The sequence below is a fragment of the Coregonus lavaretus genome (assembly GCF_964263955.1).
Source record: "Coregonus lavaretus genome assembly, chromosome: 3".
Classification (NCBI taxonomy): domain Eukaryota; kingdom Metazoa; phylum Chordata; class Actinopteri; order Salmoniformes; family Salmonidae; genus Coregonus; species Coregonus lavaretus.
This window is the reverse complement of record NC_139990.1, coordinates 47,349,963-47,373,956: the sequence shown is the minus strand read 5'-3', so window position 1 is coordinate 47,373,956 and position 23,994 is coordinate 47,349,963. Positions and strand designations below refer to the sequence as shown.

The following is a 23,994-nucleotide window of genomic DNA, read 5'->3' as shown; positions in this document are numbered from 1 at the left end:
GTCCCGACAGCTTGAGCGAGTCCGTCGTCAACTTATTCAGCCAGTTAGTTAGCTAGAATAGTTAAAATACTAGCTAGCCATTGCTTTCAGACAAAGAAGAAACCCCTCCTTTCACGGCACGAACACACAGAGAGAGCCAAGCTAACGTTAACTAGTCACTCATGTCCCGAATTCCTTGAATGACTCTGGCTACCAATATGTAAAAACAAAACACACATGTAGGTTATGACTTACCCCTAGCAGCTACTGTTAGCTAGCCAAGTGCAAAGCTAGCCACTGAATTGACTCAGCCAGTTCGCGTCTGTTCGCTAGGTCGTTCCAGCTATTGTTTACTAGTTGCTATCCAGGTAGCAACATGCTAGCTAAATTTCAAGCACAGTAGCCACTTACTACCTAACGTTAACGGTTCAGACAATGAGGTTAGAAAACAGCTGAATGGTAGGCAATTATTGTATGTAATTATTGTAGGCAGCCAGCTGGCGTAATTACAGGCACTCTCAGGCGTGAAACAACTATACCGTTGCTAATAGTTGCCAGTAGCTACCCGCCAGCTAGTCCAGGTAGTGGGTTAGCTAGCTAGCTTCGTGCTTCACCGGGCTCAGCCGAATACAAAACTAACCTACAATAATTACATACAACAACCCACGATAACTACCTACAATACCTAACTACAATCTAAATACATAGTTTAAGCCTTACTCGACAAAGCCCAAACTATGTATAAAGCCAAGCTTACCCGACGACCTCACCCGACAACCTCCTCCTGCACCTAGCATCTCAATAGGCTCAGGGGAGTTTCCCCTCTATTGCTTCCACCTATTACCTTAATCTCTGCAAACACTGATCTGATGGGGTCGACGAGGCTAGTGGTTGTTTTCAGACCAGGCATGGCTTTAGGAACCTCACCTGCTATGAGCACCGTGTCTGGGAAGCCATCGCTCAGCTGATCCAGACTGATGGAGGGGGGTTGTGACTCACATGGACACGGTGACTCATACTAGTGATGTAGGAGGACATTTGTTTTCTCAAATACTGTAGACACATAATGGATTCTCAGTGTAATTGAAATAGACATAATGTATATTGGAAACTGAGGTGTTGTGGGTTATTAACACTGTAACATTATGCAAGTGTGTTGGAAATTCCCTTAATCTTACAAGGCAGAATTAGGTTTGTTCCTAACACAGTGATTACAGTACGCCACACAACATGGACAGAGAGTTTTAAATGGCTATTTGTCTTCATCTTCATTCCTTTAGTTTGTCCTAAACTCAGTAAGCGCTGGGAGTGGGCATTGCTCAATATCCCATCCTGACAAAGGAGAAAGAAAGAAAGAAAGAGAGAGAGAGTGAGTGAGGGAGATAAAGAGAGACAGAAGTCAGCCTCGTGGGTACCATACTGCTTTTCCTTTCCAAGCACTGAGGAAACTAATCTCTCGCGCTGTTCGTCTCTCCGTGCTCACGTGGCGTCTCATTCCATTCTGCCTCTGGATTAAGGGAGTTCTCCAAACATTCGATTTCTTTTCTGGAGCAGCTGTGTTTTTCTTTTCAAAAGCACAGTTAATTGTTGGCTCTCCCGCCCACTGCCTCCCTCCCTGTCCTCACCTGTTCCTCTGTTGAACAAGTGCCAGAGACTGCTGCCAAGTTGTGGCTATGGGAGGGGGTACAGGGGGTGTTACTGGGGCTATTTCTGTAGCTTTGATATCACCAGGGCATGTTGCCATGCTCCCATCCCTCCCACCTCACTGATAGCCTCCAAATGCTACTCCATGCAACTTTAATGAGATGCGCTAATACTGCACACCTTCCCTGGGTGATCTGATCTTTCTATAGAAGGGAGATTGAGAGTCTGTGGATTCACGTTCTAGTGCCTGGATGTCTCATCATTTATGAATGTTGTAGTTAGAGACGCTCGCTGAATCTGGTGGGCATCCTGATCTGTACAGATGTGGCTAAAGCTTTTTGGATGTTCTAGAGAATGTCCCCTGGCGGCAGCTGGTGTGAACTAGAATCCATGTATATGACTTCATAAACCATAATTTACATGGACTTGAGCCAGTGAGCTTAAAGGGTCCCTACTTTTTTAGAGGCGATTATACCCATGAATGCACATCATCACCGTCATCATCCTCGATTGATCACCCTGTCGGTCAAGATTAGTCTTGCATCAGGTGTTAGTTGAAGTCAGGATACTCCGGGGATTAGAATATAAAAAATACAACACCTATGCAGGGGGCTAAAATGTTCCCCTGGGGAGATGAATGCACCAATTACAGGGCTAGCCTCATAGGCTCCACCTCTGCCCAGTACCACATGGTTGTCCTCTGTAGCTCACTTGGTAGCTTGCAACACCAGGATAGTGGGTTCCATTCTTGGGACCATCCGTACGTAAAATGTATGCACGCATTACTGTAAGTCACTTTGGATAGAAGCGTCTGCTAAATTGCATATATTATTATATATTATGTAGAATAATGCTTGTAAATACACAGAGGGAAATGCATGGTTCCATCATGTAGAGTAAGGATGCAGTGAATTCAGTTTTTCCAACCCAAGCACTAGCCCTTTAACCTTAAGGGAACTCATCCTATGAGTGATTATAGTGTATTTGCTGCACTTTGGTGAAAACCTGGGATGGTGATTAGTGGTTACATGATACATAATCTGATGTTTTTCAGGCTTGCTTGTGACCTCATAGATATACTTTATACCACTGGAAAACATGTATCATATATGATCATGAGTGGTAGGAGAGATATCCACAATATATGAGTTTGTATTCATCAGTATCATTGGGGGATATTTTGAAGGGGCCTTATCCTTTTGGAAAGTGTTACCTTGAAAAGGGATGACCCTACTTTCATCTTAATGCAATACAGAAGGGCTGTTAATTATTCACGACACCCCCCTCAATCCGCAACGGAAAAGGTCCCCCGTAGTTTGTCGGTACAGCACGTCATCAACCAAAATTAGCACCAGCATCTTTTGTGTGGCGAGCACTTGGGTTTCTCCCACTCAAGAGATTCTATGAGGGTCTATGTATAGCCAGGACCAAGCCTCGGAATAGCTGCATGCTACAAAAGAGCCTCCAACAAAGCCGGACAAGATGGCGCTTTGAGATCCGTTTCTTCCTAGGCATGTATCAGGGCCACAGAACACAGTGCTTTGTTGTTTTTCCCCCTCTGGAGTTTAATGGCTGGTCTTGAAATAGGGCCTCCTTCACAAAAGAGTCCAAACCAAGCTTGACAAGGGGACTATGTGTTCTCCATGTTCCTTGACAAGCAGATATGGGTTCCAAGCTTAACAAACCCACTGTTTGGTTAACGCCTACTTGTGACACGTCAGGTGAGCAGAGTCCGGCTCAGGTTCTGGCTCTGTTGAGGCTACATCAGACAGGCTTCCCCAGGCCTCAGAGGATACCCTAGTCTGAGGTCACCTAGCCTCAACGAGTCTCATCCTGTCCTGACCACTAAACCCAACTGAAACAGTATTAATATATAGGTATCTCCTGCCCTGACTCCTAAACCCATCTGAAACAGTATTAATATATCTCTTGTCCTGACCACTAAACCCAACTGAACCAGTATTAATATATCTCCAGTCCTGACCACTAAACCCAACTGAACCAGTATTAATATATCTCCTGTCCTGACCACTAAACCAGTATTAATATATACAGTGGGGAAAAAAAGTATTTAGTCAGCCACCAATTGTGCAAGTTCTCCCACTTAAAAAGATGAGAGAGGCCTGTAATTTTCACCATAGGTACACGTCAACTATGACAGACAAATTGAGAAAAAGAAATCCAGAAAATCACATTGTAGGATTTTTTATGAATTTATTAGCAAATTATGGTGGAAAATAAGTATTTGGTCACCTACAAACAAGCAAGATTTCTGGCTCTCACAGACCTGTAACTTCTTCTTTAAGAGGCTCCTCTGTCCCCCACTCGTTACCTGTATTAATGGCACCTGTTTGAACTTGTTATCAGTATAAAAGACACCTGTCCACAACCTCAAACAGTCACACTCCAAACTCCACTATGGCCAAGACCAAAGAGCTGTCAAAGGACACCAGAAACAAAATTGTAGACCTGCACCAGGCTGGGAAGACTGAATCTGCAATAGGTAAGCAGCTTGGTTTGAAGAAATCAACTGTGGGAGCAATTATTAGGAAATGGAAGACATACAAGACCACTGATAATCTCCCTCAATCTGGGGCTCCACGCAAGATCTCACCCTGTGGGGTCAAAATGATCACAAGAACCACACGGGGGACCTAGTGAATGACCTGCAGAGAGCTGGGACCAAAGTAACAAAGCCTACCATCAGTAACACACTACGCCGCCAGGGACTCAAATCCTGCAGTGCCAGACGTGTCCCCCTGCTTAAGCCAGTACATGTCCAGGCCCGTCTGAAGTTTGCTAGAGTGCATTTGGATGATCCAGAAGAGGATTGGGAGAATGTCAGATGAAACCAAAATATAACTTTTTGGTAAAAACTCAACTCGTCGTGTTTGGAGGACAAAGAATGCTGAGTTGCATCCAAAGAACACCATACCTACTGTGAAGCATGGAGGTGGAAACATCATGCTTTGGGGCTGTTTTTCTGCAAAGGGACCAGGACGACTGATCCGTGTAAAGGAAAGAATGAATGGGGCCATGTATCGTGAGATTTTGAGTGAAAACCTCCTTCCATCAGCAAGGGCATTGAAGATGAAATGTGGCTGGGTCTTTCAGCATGACAATGATTCCAAACACACCGCCCGGGCAACGAAGGATTTCAAGGTCCTGGAGTGGCCTAGCCAGTCTCCAGATCTCAACCCCATAGAAAATCTTTGGAGGGAGTTGAAAGTCCGTGTTGCCCAGCGACAGCCCCAAAACATCACTGCTCTAGAGGAGATCTGCTTGGAGGAATGGGCCAAAATACCAGCAACAGTGTGTGAAAACCTTGTGAAGACTTACAGAAAACGTTTGACCTGTGTCATTGCTAACAAAGGGTATATAACAAAGTATTGAGAAACGTTTGTTATTGACCAAATACTTATTTTCCACCATAATTTGCAAATAAATTCATTAAAAATCCTACAATGTGATTTTCTGGATTTTTTTCCTCAGTTTGTCTGTCATAGTTGACGTGTACCTATGATGAAAATTACAGGCCTCTCTCATCTTTTTAAGTGGGAGAACTTGCACAATTGGTGGCTGACTAAAAACTTTTTTTCCCCACTGTATCCTGTCCTGACCACTAAACCAGTATTAATATATCTCCTGTCCTGACCACTAAACCCAACTGAACCAGTATTAATATATCTCCTGTCCTGACCACTAAACCCAACTGAACCAGTATTCATATATATCCTGTCCTGACCACTAAACCAGTATTAATATATCTCCTTTCCTAACCACTCAACCCAACTGAACCAGTATTAATATATCTCCTGTCCTGACCACTAAACCCAACTGAACCAGTATTAATATATATCCTGTCCTGACACTAAACCAGTATTAATATATCTCCTTTCCTAACCACTCAACCCAACTGAACCAGTATTAAGATATCTCCTGTCCTGACCACTAAACCAGTATTAATATATCTATTTTCCTGACCACTAAACCCAACTGAACCAGTACTAATATATATCTTGTCCTGACCACTAAACCCAACTGAACCAGTATTAATATATCTCCTGTCCTGACCACTAAACCAGTATTAATATATCTATTTTCCTGACCACTAAACCCAACTGAACCAGTACTAATATATCTGTCACGATCGCTGGAGGAAGTGGACCAATGCGCAGCGTGATGAGTGAACATACTTATTTATTTCACCACACGAAACAAAACAACAAAACGATACGAAACGTGAAGTCCTACGGTTACACAAACCAAACGGAACAAGATCCCACAACACACTGTGGAAAACAGGCTGCCTAAGTATGGTTCCCAATCAGAGACAACAAGCAACAGCTGATACACGTTGCCTCTGATTGAGAACCACACTGGCCAACATAGAAACAAAAGAACTAGATAATAACCCTAGCACACAAAACACATAGAAACCACACACCCTGGCTCAACATAACAGAGTCCCAGAGCCAGGGCGTGACAGTACCCCCCCCCCAAAGGCGCGGACTGCGACCGCGCCAAACATAAACCGAACAGGGGAGGGCCGGGTGGGCATTCCTCCTCGGAGGCGGTTCCGGCTCCGGTCTTGACCCCCACCCTCCAACCAACCCCCCAAAGCACCCCTGGTCCGGTCTGGCCCTGCTGGCCGGAGCTGGACTGAACACTGGTGGAGCGGATTGCTCTAGCTCCGGAGTGGAGCAGCTGACCGGTGCCGGACCAGGCACCGGTGGAACAGGCACGGGCTGTGCCGGACTGACGACGCGCACCACAGGCTTGGTGCGGGGAGCAGGGACGGGCCGGACCGGGCTGACGACGCGCACCACTGGCTTGGTGCGGGGAGCAGGGACGGGCCGAACCGGGCTGACGACGCGCACCATTGGCTTGGTGAGGGGGAGCAGGGACGGGCCGAACCGGGCTGACGAAGCGCACCCCTGGCTTGGTGCGGGGAGCAGGAACAGGCCGGACCGGGCTGACGAAGCGCACCACTGGCTTGGTGCGGGGAGCAGGAACAGGCCGGACCGGGCTGACGACGCGCACCACAGGCTTGGTGCGGGGAGCAGGAACAGGCCGGACCGGGCTGACGAAGCGCACCACTGGCTTGGTGCGGGGAGTAGGAACAGGCCGGACCGGGCTGACGACGCGCACCACAGGCTTGGTGCGAGGGGCAGGAACATGCCGGACCGGGCTGGCGACGCGCACCACCGGCTCGGTGCGAGGGACAGGAACAAGCCGGACCGTACTGGGGACACACACCACTGGCCCTACGCGGGGATCAGGAACGGGCCGGACCGGACTGGCAACACACCCCAGTACCTCTCGCCGTGCCTCTACATTCTCCTTCCCCCTGGTGACCAGTGACTCCCGTAACCTGGCGGCCTCCTTTGCCAATCCGCTGAACCACTCTATCCCGGCCTCCTGCTGCCCCGTCGTCCACGGCGTGAGCCCCCCCCTAAAAAAATTCTGGGCTTCTCTCCTCCCCGTGGGCCAGGCCTCCATGGCTCTCGCCAGACTCTCGCTCCTCTGCTCCCAAGTCCAGCCTCTCTCCTCCTCCCGCGGCTTGACCCAGTCGAGGTTCATATCCTTTAGAGCCCTCTCTGGCGTTGGCTCCTGGACACGCTGCTTGGTCCAGTTAGGGTGGGATCTTCTGTCACGATCGTCTAACACAGAGGACCAAGGCGCAGCGTGGAATGCGAACATACTTATTTATTTCACCACACGAAACAAAACAACAAAACGATACGAAACGTGAGGTCCTACGGTTACACAAACCAAACGGAACAAGATCCCACAACACACTGTGGAAAACAGGCTGCCTAAGTATGGTTCCCAATCAGAGACAACAAGCAGCAGCTGATACACGTTGCCTCTGATTGAGAACCACACCGGCCAACATAGAAACAAAAGAACTAGATAATAACCCTAGCACACAAAACACATAGAAACCACACACCCTGGCTCAACATAACAGAGTCCCAGAGCCAGGGCGTGACAATATCTCTTGTCCTGACCACTAAACCCAACAGAAACAGTATTAATATATCTCCTGTCCTGACCACTAAACCCAACTGAACCAGTATTAATATATCTCCTGTCCTGACCACTAAATACAAATGAACCAGTATTAATATATCTTGTGTCCTGACCACTAAACCCATCTGAACAAGTATTACGTGACCCTCCCTCCTCTCTCCCACTCTATCCAGCAGATTCAGACATAGCTGACTTGCAATATGCTGCCTTTGAGTTCTAAGAAGAGTGACAATGTTGTGCTGACCACTGTGTTCTGGAGGCAGCTCTGAGAGAGAAGAGTTGTTTAGAGTGAAAGTTGACTGGACTAGCATTGGCATTGCCCTGCTGCCTATCCTGTCATGCTGTCTCCCAGGTCCAGCCATGCGTCCAGCCATGCGTGTGTCCTACAGCGGCTGCACAGTTTGATCAGTCTCTGTCCTGCTCCACTAATGGAAATTGATCGCCACTTAGCGAGGGCCTTGTTGTGCTGAGGGGTCAAGTGACGTCAGCACAGGTCCTGGTGTGCGCTTGGAACCAGTTGAGAGAGAGAGGCTTTCTGACAGTAAACAAACCAGTGTGATGTTTGAGGTGTAGCATGGTCACGCCATGTCTGGTCTTCTCCCTCCTGAAATCATACAGTGGACAGTACGGGGTGTCTCTCCACTGAACAACAGGAAGTCATAGAAGATGGCAAGGTGACATGGTCATCGTCATAGCTTGATGTGAAAGGACTGAAAGGTGTTAGAATTAATGTGACAATATTTGCTTTTTCATCAGCAGAAGAAGAGAGAGGAAGGAACTGGTGTCTGTGGATAGACAGTATGGTGGATATACAGTATGGTGGATAGACAATATGGTGGATAGACAATATGGTGGATAGACAATATGGTGGATAGACAATATGGTGGATAGACAATATGGTGGATAGACAATATGGTGGATAGACAGTATGGTGGATAGACAGTATGGTGGATAGACAATATGGTGGATAGACAGTATGGTGGATAGACAATATGGTGGATAGACAGTGTGGTGGATAGACAGTATGGTGGATAGACAGTATGGTGGATAGACAATATGGTGGATAGACAGTGTGGTGTAAAGACAGTATGGTGGATAGACAGTATGGTGGATAGACAATATGGTGGATAGACAGTGTGGTGTAAAGACAGTATGGTGGATAGACAGTATGGTGGATAGACAGTATGGTGGATAGACAGTATGGTGGATAGACAATATGGTGGATAGACAGTGTGGTGTAAAGACAATATGGTGGATAGACAGTATGGTGGATAGACAATATGGTGGATAGACAGTATGGTGGATAGACAATATGGTGGATAGACAGTATGGTGGATAGACAATATGGTGGATAGACAGTATGGTGGATAGACAGTATGGTGGATAGACAATATGGTGGATATACAGTATGGTGGATAGACAATATGGTGGATAGACAATATGGTGGATAGACAATATGGTGGATAGACAGTATCATGCATACAGTCTGTGGTGATCAGTCACAGACACTGTCATGGAGAAAGAGGAAGACAGATTCCAGTCTGGCTTTGTAGCTCTGAGCTCCAACATCACGTTGGCTCTGGAACCCCCCTCCCCCCTCTCCCTCCCCACTCTCCCTGATCAGAAGTGACAGAGTGTGTGTGTGTGTGGGGGGGGGGGGGGGGATTAAAACCAAAGTGAGTGTCAGCGCTGAGGGGGACATGTTTTGGGAGGGAGGGGGGAGGCCGTGGGGTATGATATCTTCCAAAACCTTCTGTCCAGTGCCATCTACTCTTTCAATCCTAAACCCACAGCCCAACTCACCCACCCAGGGCAACAACACATCTCCCAACAGCGGTACCGTATAGCTGTAATCTAATCCTTTGTAATGCAGTAAACACTTTAAATCACCCAAATGTTATCATGTTTATGAAAAGTGCATGGTTAGTTTAAATAATATATTTTTTACACAGGATAAACAATGACCATTTCTGTTTTTGAATTGTTATTCCTGTCTGAAAGCACAGATAAGTATTCTTATAAACCCATTTTATAAGCACATGAATTAATATTTTTTCTGACTGGCTTTCTGGCCATCAGCTTAGTAACTAGATAACTAACAGATATCTGCCTTATCTCAATGGAAACACTTCAGGTGTCACGCCCTGACTCAGGGGACTCTTATATGTTGAGTCAGGGTGTGTATATTCTTTGTTGTGTATGTTCTATGTTGTATAATCTAGTATGTGTGGATCTATGTTGGCCGGTGTGGTTCCCAATCAGAGGCAGCTGTCGCTCATTGTCTCTGATTGGGGACCATACTTAGGCAGCCTATAGGCACTGTCTAGTTGTGGGATCTTGTTCCTTGTAAGGTATGTTGTGTGTGCTACCTTGGACTTCACGTTTCGTTTCGTTTATTGTTATTAAGTTTAATAAACATGTACGTATATCACGCTGCGCCTTGGTCTGACCCGTCATTCAACGAACATGACAGAAGATCCCACCAAACGAGGACCAAGCAGCGTGCCCAGGCGGAGCGGATGGCCATGTCACAGGTGGCCAATTTGTGGTCATGGGAGGAGATATTTGCGGGGAAAGGACCATGGGCTAAGTTAGATGCCCAGGCAGGAGAGGAGCAACGGCAACACGGAGGAGGCCGGTCGAGGAGGAAGCCCGAGAAGCAGCCCCCCAAAAAAAATTGGGGGGCACACGGGGTGGTTGGCGGAGCCTAGGGTTAGAGCAGAGCCAACTCCCCGTACTCACGCGAAGAGGCGTATGACTGGGCAAGCTCCGTGTTATGCGGAGCTACGTACTGTGTCGCCAGTGCGCTGGCACAGTCCTGTACGTCCTGTGCTTGCACCACGCACGTGCCGTGCGAAGATGGGCATCCAGCCAGGACGGGGTGTGCCGGCTCAACGCTCCTGGTCTCCAGTACGCCTCCTCGGTCCCGCATATCCTGTGCCAGATCTATGAACTGTATCGCCAGTGCGCGTGCACAGCCCAGTGTGTCCTGTGCCAGCACCCCGCACGTGTAGTGCGAAAGTGGGCAGCCAGCCAGGACGGGTTGTGCCAGCTCTCCGCTCTAGACCTCCAGTCCACCTCCACAGTCCAGCCCGGCCTGTTCCTGCTCCTCGCACCAAGCCAGTGGTGCGCGTCGCCAGCCCGGCCCGGCCTGTTCCTGCTCCTCGCACCAAGCCAGTGGTGCGCGTCGCCAGCCCGGCCCGGCCTGTTCCTGCTCCTCGCACCAAGCCAGTGGTGCGGGTCACCAGCCCGGCCCGGCCTGTCCCTGCTCCTCGCACCAAGCCAGTGGTGCGCGTCGCCAGTCCGGCCCGGCCCGTTCCTGTCCCTCGCACCAAGCCAGTGGTGCGTGTTCCTAGTCCGGTCCGGCCCATGCCTGCTCCTCGCACCAGACCAGTGGTGCGTTTGTCCAGTCCGGCACTGCCCGTGCCCGTTCCACCGGTGCCTGTTCCTCCGGCACCGGTCAGCTGCTCCACTCCGGAGCCAGAGCAGTCCGCTCCACCGGTGCCTGATCCAGCTCCGGTCAGCTGCTCCACTCCAGATCCAGAGCAGTCCGCTCCACCGGTGCCTGATCCAGCTCCGGTCAGCTGCGCCACTCCGGAGCCAGAGCAGTCCGCTCCACCGGGGTAGTCCAGCTCCGGTCAGCGGCTCCACTCCGGAGCCAGAGCAGTCCGCTCCACCGGTGCCTGATCCAGCTCCGGTCAGCGGCTCCACTCCGGAGCCAGAGCAGTCCGCTCCACCGGTGCCCAGTCCAGCTCCGGTCAGCGGCTCCAGTCCAGACCATGACGTCAGCCCCTCTCCAGGTTCGGGGTCTCCCACACCAGGGTCCAGACAGGGCCTGGCGTATCATGGGAGGAAGGAGAAGGGAAGTAGCGCGCCGAGGTCCAGACCAGACCAGGGGCGCAACAGGGATCCGCCTCCGGGGCGGAATGCCCACCCGGCTCCTACCCTGTTATGTTTATGTTGTGCGGTCGGAGTCCGCACCTTTGGGGGGGGGGGTACTGTCACGCCCTGACTCAGGGGACTCTTATATGTTGAGTCAGGGTGTGTATATTCTTTGTTGTGTATGTTCTATGTTGTATATTCTAGTTTGTGTGGATCTATGTTGGCCGGTGTGGTTCCCAATCAGAGGCAGCTGTCGCTCATTGTCTCTGATTGGGGACCATACTTAGGCAGCCTATAGGCACTGTCTAGTTGTGGGATCTTGTTCCTTGTAAGGTATGTTGTGTGTGCTACCTTGGACTTCACGTTTCGTTTCGTTTATTGTTTTGTCGAGTGTTTATTAAGTTAAATAAACATGTACGTATATCACGCTGCGCCTTGGTCTGACCCGTCATTCAACGAACGTGACATCAGGCCTTTTGATTGTTCTAAGGAGTGTGTATGGCTCCACCAGGGGTCAGAGAACTAAAATCACTAGAGGCAGCGAGTGGTATGTTGACTCACTGAGGCACATTTATGTACAAAAGTTGAACAAGATTTGAAATAGTTTATCATAGTCTTTTGTACGACTAATAAAACTTGAAACTTGAACATTATGGGGTGGGTGGCTGTCGTCACACTGTCCCATGGCAGATGGTCCCGTGGGGGTTGTGTCATAGGCCCACAGCTGTGCCCAATGCAGCAACTGGCTGACCCGGACCTGAACTCACAGTGCCACCATGCCACCTAGGGAGGGTTAAGCTGGTGACACTGTTTACTTGTGTACTCTTCCAAACATAAGGCCATATAAAATCTGCGATGCGGAGAACGCAGACAGAATCACGGAATCCAGACATTAATACGGAATTCAACAATATATATATTTTTCTTGAAATTAGTAGGGAATCAACAACATTTGACGAAGTTTATCATAAAACATGAACAGAATGCATCAGTGATTCGTATTTCCTGCAACTTTCTGAAGAGGCAACGAGTGTGTGTGCAGTGCACGAGTCTACCTCTTTGTGTAGCCGTTAGCGATGATGCTAATGAAAAACATTCTGGTAGATGGAAAGGCTTTCCCAAAAACCTTCTCAATGAAATGTTAACTACAAAGTAGCCTATGCTTACCTAGCAGAATTATATAATAATTATTTGCATCAATCCAGTGGGTATTTGTTTAGCAAACTCTACCATTATATGTGCGCTACAAAAACATGCTAAACAACAGCCTCTTGCTATGTGTGCACTTGAATTAAAGTTCACTTAAACTTCTCAATTTTGTCCCAGACCTCAAAAGTGCTCTGATGTGGTTTAAGCATTGTTGTGGACACAAAGCCGTGTCTGACCTTAATCCAATTAGATGTTGTGTTGTCACTGCCTGCCTGTTCAGTCTATTGCCTTTGTCCTGGGATGTGTTTGGTGGTGGGGTGGGGGCGGGGGCCGTCAGATTAATAACACCAGTTATTAACAGTTATTAACAACATGGAACAGGAGGGAGTTTGTGTCTAGGAACTGTGAGAGACATCCTTTGTATCTCTCTCACAGTTTTCAGGGACACAGAATACGCTATTACAGTTCATACAGTTCATTCTGTACAAGTTGACGTCTGTATTGGAGTCTCAGCTTGCTTTTCAACATCTCCATCTGTCCATTGTGTCTATGTTCAACATCTCCATCTGTCCATTGTGTCTATGTTCAACATCTCCATTTGTCCATTGTGTCTATCTGAAACATCTCCATCTGTCCATTGTGTCTATGTTCAACATCTCCATCTGTCCATTGTGTCTATGTTCAACATCTACATCTGTCCATTGTGTCTATGTTCAACATCACCATCTGTCCATTGTGTCTATGTTCAACATCAACATCTGTCCATTGTGTCTATGTTCAACATCTCCATCTGTCCATTGTGTCTATGTTCAACATCACCATCTGTCCATTGTGTCTATGTTCAACATCTCCATCTGTCCATTGTGTCTATGTTCAACATCAACATCTGTCCATTGTGTCTATGTTCAACATCTCCATCTGTCCATTGTGTCTATGTTCAACATCAACATCTGTCCATTGTGTCTATGTTCAACATCTCCATCTGTCCATTGTGTCTATGTTCAACATCACCATCTGTCCATTGTGTCTATGTTCAACATCTCCATCTGTCCATTGTGTCTATGTTCAACATCTCCATCTGTCCATTGTGTCTATGTTCAACATCAACATCTGTCCATTGTGTCTATGTTCAACATCTCCATCTGTCCATTGTGTCTATGTTCAACATCTCCATCTGTCCATTGTGTCTATGTTCAACATCTCCATCTGTCCATTGTGTCTATCTGAAACATCTCCGTCTGTCCATTGTGTCTATCTGAAACATCTCCATCTGTCCATTGTGTATATCTGAAACATCTCCATCTGTCCATTGTGTCTATCTGAAACATCTCCATCCGTCCATTGTGTCTATGTTCAACATCTCCATCTGTCCATTGTGTCTATCTGAAACATCTCCATCTGTCTATTGTGTCTATCTTCAACATCTCCATCTGTCCATTGTGTCTATCTGAAACATCTCCATCCGTCCATTGTGTCTATGTTCAACATCACCATCTGTCCATTGTGTCTATCTGAAACATCTCCATCCGTCCATTGTGTCTATGTTCAACATCTCCATCTGTCCATTGTGTCTATCTGAAACATCTCCATCTGTCCATTGTGTCTATCTGAAACATCTCCATCTGTCCATTGTGTCTATCTGAAACATCTCCATCTGTCCATTGTGTCTATCTGCAGGTGAAGGATGAGAAGAAGATCCAGGAGGTGGTTGACCTGACGGACTACGAGCGTTCTGAGGAGCTCCGCAAGGCCAAGAGCCGCAGCAAGAAAAACCACAGCAAGTTCACCCTGCTGCGCTCCAGAACCCCAGGCAATATGGTGAGTCCACCGGAAGTCCCCACAGGAACCCAGATCTAGAACCTTGCAAAGAGCAAACCTGTACCTCAAAGTACTGTACCACAATAGCAACACAATCAATACTTACATCTAAAACACACTGTTGAGATGAGTTTCACGGTACTTTAGCCGGCCATTAACATAGTCAGATCGGTTACAGCAGCCAGATTGACAGGCTGATTGACACTCACCTGACCCGGCTCACCGGACCGGGCCACCACCCTGTACACCATGTCCTTAGTCATTAGTTATGATCCCCTTTGACTCTACTTAGCTCCTCCCACCTCCTATGTCTCTGCCCATAGACACTGTCCTCCCTTCACTCCCTCCCTATGTTCCCTCCCTCTATTCCCTCCCTCTGTTCCCTCTATTCCCTCCCTCTGTCCCCTCCCTCTGTTCCCTCCCTCTATTCCCTCCCTCTGTTCCCTCTATTCCCTCCCTCTGTCCCCTCCCTCTGTTCCCTCCCTCTGTTCCCTCTGTCCCCTCCCTCTGTTCCCTCCCTCTGTTCCCTCTGTTCCCTCCCTCTGTTCCCGCTGTTCCCTCCCTCTGTTCCCTCCCTCTATTCCCTCCCTCTGTTCCCTCTATTCCCTCCCTCTGTCCCCTCCCTCTGTTCCCTCCCTCTATTCCCTCCCTCTGTTCCCTCTATTCCCTCCCTCTGTCCCCTCCCTCTGTTCCCTCCCTCTGTTCCCTCCCTCTGTTCCCTCTGTTCCCTCCCTCTGTTCCCGCTGTTCCCTCCCTCTGTTCCCTCTATTCCCTCCCTCTGTCCCCTCCCTCTGTTCCCTCCCTCTGTTCCCTCCCTCTGTTCCCTCTGTTCCCTCCCTCTGTTCCCTCTGTTCCCTCCCTCTGTTCCCGCTGTTCCCTCCCTCTGTTCCCTCTATTCCCTCCCTCTGTTCCCTCCCTCTGTTCCCTCCCTCTGTTCCCTCCCTTTCACAGGGACATTGTGTTCCAGACTCGCCACACCTCCAACTCCTACACCCAGTATATGATCACCAACACTGATGGACAGACTAACTTGAGAAACAGAGTGAAAGTGTCAAATTTCCAATGCTTGTAGACCATTTGAAATCTGACAGTTTACCAGTCCTGTTCACCTTTGAAACATGGAAAGGCTCTTATGGTGAGGCAGTGATTCCCCCATGTCCCCTACACACACTAGTGATGGGCATTTGACGTTTTTTTTATGTTTGGTACTCTTATTTTCTTTTTTCGAGTACTAAATCATTTTTTTTTTTTATATATAGAACACAAGGGCCGCAAAGGAAAAAAAGATGTGGCCATTAATCTATAGGCCTAACTTGTATGATGCTTGGCTAGGTGTCTTTTTTGTTGTGCCCTGCAAATGCACATGTACAAATGGAACACTAGAGTCAAAGCAAATTAATGTTGTCTTCAAGACAACAAAACATTTCCACACAACATTTCACTTTCCTGTTCGGGCAGCCACAAAGCACAATCCACCAAATAGTTTTACAGTAATATTATAATTTTTTATCTCTGGTTAACGATCAAGCTTAGACTTCCGTTTGAGTATTACATTACATTACAGTACTCGATAACTCATGCCCATCCCTAACACACACATGCACTCACAAAGCGGCACACACACACGTGCTCGCACACGCACACACCATCTGCAGGCTCTCCCAGAACCCCCCAGAGCAGCAGGAGGATAGGGTATCATGTTGGGTTGTCAGGCCAGGAAGCTTGTGTTTCAGCACACAGACAGACACAGACTGAGAGAGATTCTCAGATTCTCCACACAGCTGCAGTTTCCTGTAGCCTCAGTGGGAGAAAGAGCACCATATGGTCATATCTGTCTGTGAATGTGTGCGTGAGTGAATGGGTTTCTGGAATGGTACCTATCTGAAGGTATCCCTTACAAGTGGTTTACTGAGAACTATGCATGTTAGGATTTTCCACACTCCCGTCATGCTCTGTAACACAATATTGTGCAAGGCCCTGGCTTCTTACATTCCCTCTCTCTCTCTCCTTTGTGTCTGTCAGGTCCCTAACCTAGTGTTCCTGGCTGTTAGTCCAGAGGAGAAGGAGTCCTGGATAAACGCCTTAAATGGAGCAATTACCAGATCCAAGAACAGCATCCTGGATGAGGTGAGACACACCCCTCGGTGCACCTCCTCTCTCTTTCCCCTCTTCTTCTCTCTGTAGCTTTATAATCTCTTTCCCCTCTTCCTCTCTCTGTAGCTTTATAATCTCTTTCCCCTCTTCCTCTCTCTGTAGCTTTATAATATCTTTCCCCTCTTCCTCTCTCTGTGGCTTTATAATATATTTCCCCTCTTCTTCTCTGTGTGGCTTTATAATATCTTTCCCCTCTTCTTCTCTCTGTAGCTTTATAATATCTTTCCCCTCTTCTTCTCTGTGTGTTCTTATAAACAACACTTCATCCATCACATGGCCAATTACAAGAGGATATCTTACTGAATGCACTTTTGAGGAATGGATCACATTGACCAACTCCGCCCCCCCCCCCTTCTCCTCCACACACACCGTATAACCCTACACTAAACTCCCACAGCTTGTTGAGCTGTAAAAAGTGCTTCATAAATAAAAGGAACTGTTATAGTATCTTACATCCTATCTTAAACTGGTTTCCCCTGACGAGGGCATTTGTTGGGCTTCAATCTAGTGTAGTGTAGATGTAATGACCTCTATGAAGGAGAGAGACAAGAGGTGCCAGATGTGACAGTCTTCCAGCTGAGGCTGCTGATCAAAGGCTTCCCTCTCTGTTTGGGGATGATGGGATGGATCCTTCATCCCTCCTCCTCAATGCAGGTCCATCGCCCTGATAACATCAATAGACAGACGGTAGGGGAGAAGATTGATGTGAAATAACATGTACACACTCACATACACACACACTTTTTGAGCTTTTATGCACTTAACTCATCGCGTCAACACCACCCTTATATAAGGTCACAACACACACATTTGACATAATCCCCATCACACACAGACGGACACACGCACACACACACTGGCACGCGCATGCACACACACACACACACACACACACACACACACACACACACACACACACACACACACACACACACACACACACAGACACACTTTACAGGTCCCTATCACACAGCTATAGATGGCTCAAACTTTACAGGTCCCTATCACACAGCTATAGATGGCCCAAACTTTACACGTCCCTATCACACAACTATAGCTGGCCCAAACTTTACAGGTCCCTATCACACAGCTATAGATGGCCCAAACTTTACAAGTCCCTATCACACAGCTATAGATGGCCCAAACTTTACAGGTCCCTATCACACAGCTATAGATGGCCTAAACTTTACAGGGCCCTATCACACAGCTATGGCCCAAACGTTACAGGTCCCTATCACACAGCTTTAGATGTCCAAAACTTTACAGGTCCCTATCACACAGCTATAGATGGCCCAAGCTTTACAGGTCCCTATCACACAGCTATAGATGGCCCAAACTTTACAGGTCCCTATCACAAAGCTATAGATGGCCCAAACATTACAGGTCCCTATCACACAGCTATAGATGGCCCAGACTTTACAGGTCCCTATCACACAGCTATAGATGGCCCAAACTTTACAGGTCCCTATCACACAGCTATAGATGGCCCAAACTTTACAGGTCCCTATCACACAGCTATAGATGGCCCAAACTTTACAGGGCCCTATCACACAGCTATAGATGGCCCAAACTTTACAGGTCCCTATCACACAGCTATAGATGGCCCAAACTTTACAGGTCCCTATCACACAGCTATAGATGGCCCAAACTTTACAGATCCCTATCACAAAGCTATGGATGGCCCAAACTTTACAGGTCCCTATCACACAGCTATAGATGGCCCAAGCTTTACAGGTCCCTATCACACAGCTATAGATGGCCCAAACTTCACAGGTCCCTATCACAAAGCTATAGATGGCCCAAAAATTACAGGTCCCTATCACACAGCTATAGATGGCCCAGACTTTACAGGTCCCTATCACACAGCTATAGATGGCCCAAACTTTACAGGTCCCTATCACACAGCTATAGATGGCCCAAACTTTACAGGTCCCTATCACACAGCTATAGATGGCCCAAACATTACAGGTCCCTATCACACAGCTATAGATGGCCCAAATATTACAGGCCCCTATCACACAGCTATAGATGGCCCAGACTTTACAGGTCCCTATCACACAACTATAGCTGGCCCAAACTTTACAGGTCCCTATCACACAGCTATAGATGGCCCAAACTTTACAAGTCCCTATCACACAGCTATAGATGGCCCAAACTTTACAGGTCCCTATCACACAGCTATAGATGGCCTAAACTTTACAGGGCCCTATCACACAGCTATGGCCCAAACGTTACAGGTCCCTATCACACAGCTTTAGATGTCCAAAACTTTACAGGTCCCTATCACACAGCTATAGATGGCCCAAGCTTTACAGGTCCCTATCACACAGCTATAGATGGCCCAAACTTTACAGGTCCCTATCACAAAGCTATAGATGGCCCAAACATTACAGGTCCCTATCACACAGCTATAGATGGCCCAGACTTTACAGGTCCCTATCACACAGCTATAGATGGCCCAAACTTTACAGGTCCCTATCACACAGCTATAGATGGCCCAAACTTTACAGGTCCCTATCACACAGCTATAGATGGCCCAAACTTTACAGGGCCCTATCACACAGCTATAGATGGCCCAAACTTTACAGGTCCCTATCACACAGCTATAGATGGCCCAAACTTTACAGGTCCCTATCACACAGCTATAGATGGCCCAAACTTTACAGATCCCTATCACAAAGCTATGGATGGCCCAAACTTTACAGGTCCCTATCACACAGCTATAGATGGCCCAAGCTTTACAGGTCCCTATCACACAGCTATAGATGGCCCAAACTTCACAGGTCCCTATCACAAAGCTATAGATGGCCCAAAAATTACAGGTCCCTATCACACAGCTATAGATGGCCCAGACTTTACAGGTCCCTATCACACAGCTATAGATGGCCCAAACTTTACAGGTCCCTATCACACAGCTATAGATGGCCCAAACTTTACAGGTCCCTATCACACAGCTATAGATGGCCCAAACATTACAGGTCCCTATCACACAGCTATAGATGGCCCAAATATTACAGGCCCCTATCACACAGCTATAGATGGCCCAGACTTTACAGGTCCCTATCACACAGCTATATATGGCCCAAACTTTACAGATCCCTATAACACAGCTATAGATGGCCCAGACTTTACAGGTCCCTATCACACAGCTATAGATGGCCCAAACTTTACAGGTCCCTATCACACAGCTATAGATAGGAGAAGCAGAAACACTCTCACTCTGACTATCCAAATCCATGACATCACTGTTAAAGAAACAGAATGAATACAGAATTGAGCTACTTTCACATAAAAAACAAACATTTTAGAGGACAAATGGTCAGGCGTGTGGATGGGCTCAGAACAACAGCACCAGCACTGTGAGAGGTATCAGTTACCTCCAGGGCTCCAGTGTCTCTGCTGCTCAATAGCCTGATGACATCAGAGACAGGACTCACTCTTCCATCAAGATGGGGTTTCATTGCTCTCAACTGTAGGGTTATCGCAGGTGGAGTCCTACATGATGGTACACACATACTGTAGATCTATGTTGATAAAACCGCATTGAATCACAATTTAGCATTGTTTGAAAGTGTTGTGTACAAATAATGTATGTGTATATTAGCTAACCTAGTGCCCTTAAATACACCCTTATACTGAACGCATTACCCTGACAAGACATCCTCCAAAATTATATTCAATCTATGGATTCCTCCTGGTCGACTGTACCACATAGAAATGCTAGATTGACTTTAGAATATTGTCCTACAATAGATGCACTAGATACATGGTGACAATTGGATTTGGGACAATTGCTGATCCGAGGTTTTTGTCAAAGGAAGATGAACAAGACATCTGGATGAGTATGGGATTTGTCATTGGTTGTCATGTCAGAAAGCAATAAGGCAGGTCATAGCTGTAACTGCATACATTCCATGATTGTGGAGCGACAAGCTAACAAAATAACACTATAGTATGTTTGGCAGAACATAACAGCTGCATGCATCATATAATCACCATTTAAACCCACTCTGTGTTATGTCCAACACCGGAGATGGATAATGTTGGCAAACACCGGAGATGGATAATGGATCATGTTGGCAAACAAATGAAATCCTTTAAAGCTTGAGGAATGAGTGGTACTTTGCTGTAATGGAATGACTCTTCCTTGCCTGCACCCAAAACTCCTAACCTCCCCTCTAAAACCCCTAACCTCCAGCTCCTAAAATACAGATAAGCCACATGTTGTCACATAAAGACCTAAATTCAATACTCAACCCCATGACTCTGTATTGAGGACACAAGGCTCTTAGGGTGGGTGACTGGGTGTAGTCACAGGGCACATCTTCTGGTCTGCTCCATCTTTTCTCCTTCCACCTGATAATGTAAATGGTTAAAAGCTTTCAGATGCAATTGACAATATGACTTTGATATTAGACATAAAATCCCAGCGGATAAAAGATTACATTGCTTAGTCCCACTAGCCAGTGAATAAACGACACTCCAGCTGAACTCGCTTCATCAGTGGAGACGGTGTTATCACTAGATGACAGAGCAGAGGTGTTGGTCGTCAGTGTGGCTATAGGTTAGCTATAGGGCTAAACTCGCTTCCTCAGTGGAGACGGTGTTATCACTAGATGACAGTGCAGAGGTGTTGGTCGTCAGTGTGGCTATAGGTTAGCTATAGGTTAGCTATAGGTTAGCTATAGGTTAGCGGCCTGTTTCCTAAGGCCTTATGCAATATGTTGTGGCCCATTTCGCCCAGTGAATCACATGCCTGTAGATAATCAATCAATGACTAGGCCGATAATACTGATCAATGAACTACCCAACCCACTCCAACACAAACACAGCCCTTAGGCTAATGTGAAAGCATGTCAATCCCCTCTCTCCACATGTGACTGTTTCATTATCTCTCTCTCTCTCTCTCTCTCTCTGTCTCTCTCTCTCTCTCTCTCTCTCTCTCTCGCTCTCTTTCTCTCTCTCTCTTTCGTTCTCTTTCTTTCTCTCTTTTTTCTTTCTTTCTTTCTTTCTTTCTTTCTTTCTTTCTTTCTTTCTTTCTTTCTTTCTTTCTTTCTTTCTTTCTTTCTTTCTTTCTTTCTTTCTTTCTTTCTTTCTTTCTTTCTTTCTTTCTTTCTTTCTTTCTTTCTTTCTTTCTTTCTTTCTTTCTTTCTTTCTTTCTTTCTTTCAGGTCATGGTTGAGGATGAAAACCTTCTGTCCCATCTCACACGGGACCGGGCTAAGATCCCTCACACACGGCGCCTGCCTACACGAGGACACATCATGGCTGTGGTAGGTATCCTGCTTCTCCCGGCCTGTCTTGTCTTATGTCTCCTTATTACCACAACGGCTGGTTGGAGACAATTCCAACTCGGTCAATTGAGCTTTAATTCAATGAGTCAGTTGGACATGGTAATGATCAAACTACTTTCAACAGGGATTTTTGGTTAGTTTAATCCGATTCATTTCCTACCTTAACTAAATCACAATGGGCCTTACCCTGATCTCAGTGTTTCTCACTGTGTCTAATATCACTAACAGACTGTTTCTCCTTGCTCCGTATCCAGACCTCCACTTCTACCTCTGACGGCATGTTGACCCTTGACCTGATCCAGGAGGAGGCCAGCCCCAGCACAGACGGCCAGGACACCTGTGACAAGAGCTTCCGGGTCAACCTGGACAAATCCACCCAGCTCGACTGCCTCAGGTCCAAAACAGAGGGTGCCATCAGTAGCATCTGCCTAGCGACTCCCGCAGAGGTCACTGGGAAGTCCCAGAGTCTGCCGCGCGATACCGCGGTAGCCTGGGACGATAAACAGCAACTTCAGAGCCCGATGGGGAAATCCTGCACCCCTCAGCCGGGCAAGAGGCTCACACCGGCCGAGAAAAGCCGCTGCGCCTCCATGGACGAGATCCTCTCGCACTCCGAGACGCAGGCCACCAAACCCAGGCCATCCCTCCCCCGCTCGGCGACCTCCGCCCCCCTGGGCAACCTGCCGCCCATCAGCCAGCTGCAGGACCTCATCGCTCAGAAGCTGGAGAGAACTCAGGAGCTGCTGACGGAGGTGCAGGGGGCGAAGGGGGAGGAGGTGCAGGGGGCGAAGGGGAAAGGGAAGGACTCGCCAGGTTCCAAGGGCTCCAGGGGTTCCTCGGACGTGGCCCGGGCGGAGGCTGAGAGGCTGCTGAAGGAGGCAGCGTCCACATGGGGTCAGGCCAAGGAGGTTCTAGAGGAGGTGAAGGAGCTGAGGGCGCTCTATCTTCAGCTGGACTCCCTGCCCACCACCCCCACCTCGCTATCACCCCTCACGCCCTCCAACAGTCGCAAGCAGACTGACTACAGGAAGAGCATGATGTGACCGTCAGAGAACTCAACACAGACTTGACTATGAATCCCTCAGCAAAAGAAAACTACTAAACATGCAAAGCCACAATATTGTAAAATATGTCTGTTTCTCCCCTTCTGTGTCCTTTCACTTTATTGATGCTGTGACAAAGTGAGGACATTCAGTTGCCCAACGACGTCCCCTGTGGTTGACCATTGTGCCCTTACATGTCTGCTTGATGAAGGGTGTGGGGGGCAATCTAGGATCTGAGGTACATGTTGGCCAGGGAGTCCAGTAGAGATCCTGTCTCTCTGTACTGACCGGCTGCTGAAAGACCTTGTGATACTGCAGTGTCAGGTTTTTCTCTCTATGTTTTCCTCTGCATTGGTTGTCAAAGAGGGGATATTCCACATGTAGGGTTTGGCCGGGGAATCAGAAGGGCTCTCATCTCCAGGGATAGACACACAGTGGTTGAGGAAAACTCAGATTAGAGGAAGGGAAACATGATGTCCAGACCGGCCCCGCATGTTGGGAATGTGAATGTTTTCCTTTTTCTGTTACACAACACACTGGAAGGTTGGTCTGAGCCAGATTCCCAACGAGCACCGCTCTAAAACCAACAGCAGTCCACTGTACACAGTACAGTACACCAGCCTCCCTCCCTCCCTCTGCTGCTGCTCTGGGAATGGAGCTCAGCGGCGTCCTCATCTCTGCTGGTCCATTATGATTCACAGGGACAAGGGGAGGTCGGGGAACCAGTTCACAGAGTCAGAACGCATTGGCGTTCCATAGGGTGTTTCTGTCTGTTCCATGAGCCATATGACACGGTCAAAATGGAGGACGTCTGTCTGGGTTGTGTTGTTACTAGATGGTACATACTAGGACAGGGCTGTTCCTTTCCTGTAGGCCTACAGCCAGTTGTCTTCAGCCAGTTGCCACTGCAGCCATTGTTTCGCATGCTACTGAAGAGCCATGGAGCCGGGATGGCGTCTGTGTGTGTCTGGTATGAGTGGTGATTATCATGCTACT

The 23,994-nt window shown here is 47.7% G+C and overlaps 1 protein-coding gene across 1 annotated transcript in view; it reads left to right on the top strand.

Annotated features, from left to right (window-relative positions):
- LOC311120678 (pleckstrin homology domain-containing family O member 1-like) overlaps positions 1-23,220 on the top strand; it is a gene marked incomplete at its 5' end in the record, with an annotated part of 49,881 nt that extends 26,661 nt beyond the window's left edge. Inside the window, 4 exons of the mRNA XM_084157877.1 lie at positions 14,368-14,508; positions 16,531-16,635; positions 21,833-21,934; positions 22,210-23,220. Of these exons, the coding sequence (XP_084014003.1) occupies positions 14,368-14,508; positions 16,531-16,635; positions 21,833-21,934; positions 22,210-22,998 (1,137 nt within the window). The 3' untranslated portion in view covers positions 22,999-23,220. The remainder of the gene's footprint in view (positions 1-14,367; positions 14,509-16,530; positions 16,636-21,832; positions 21,935-22,209) is intronic.
- Positions 23,221-23,994: the final 774 nt, after the last annotated feature.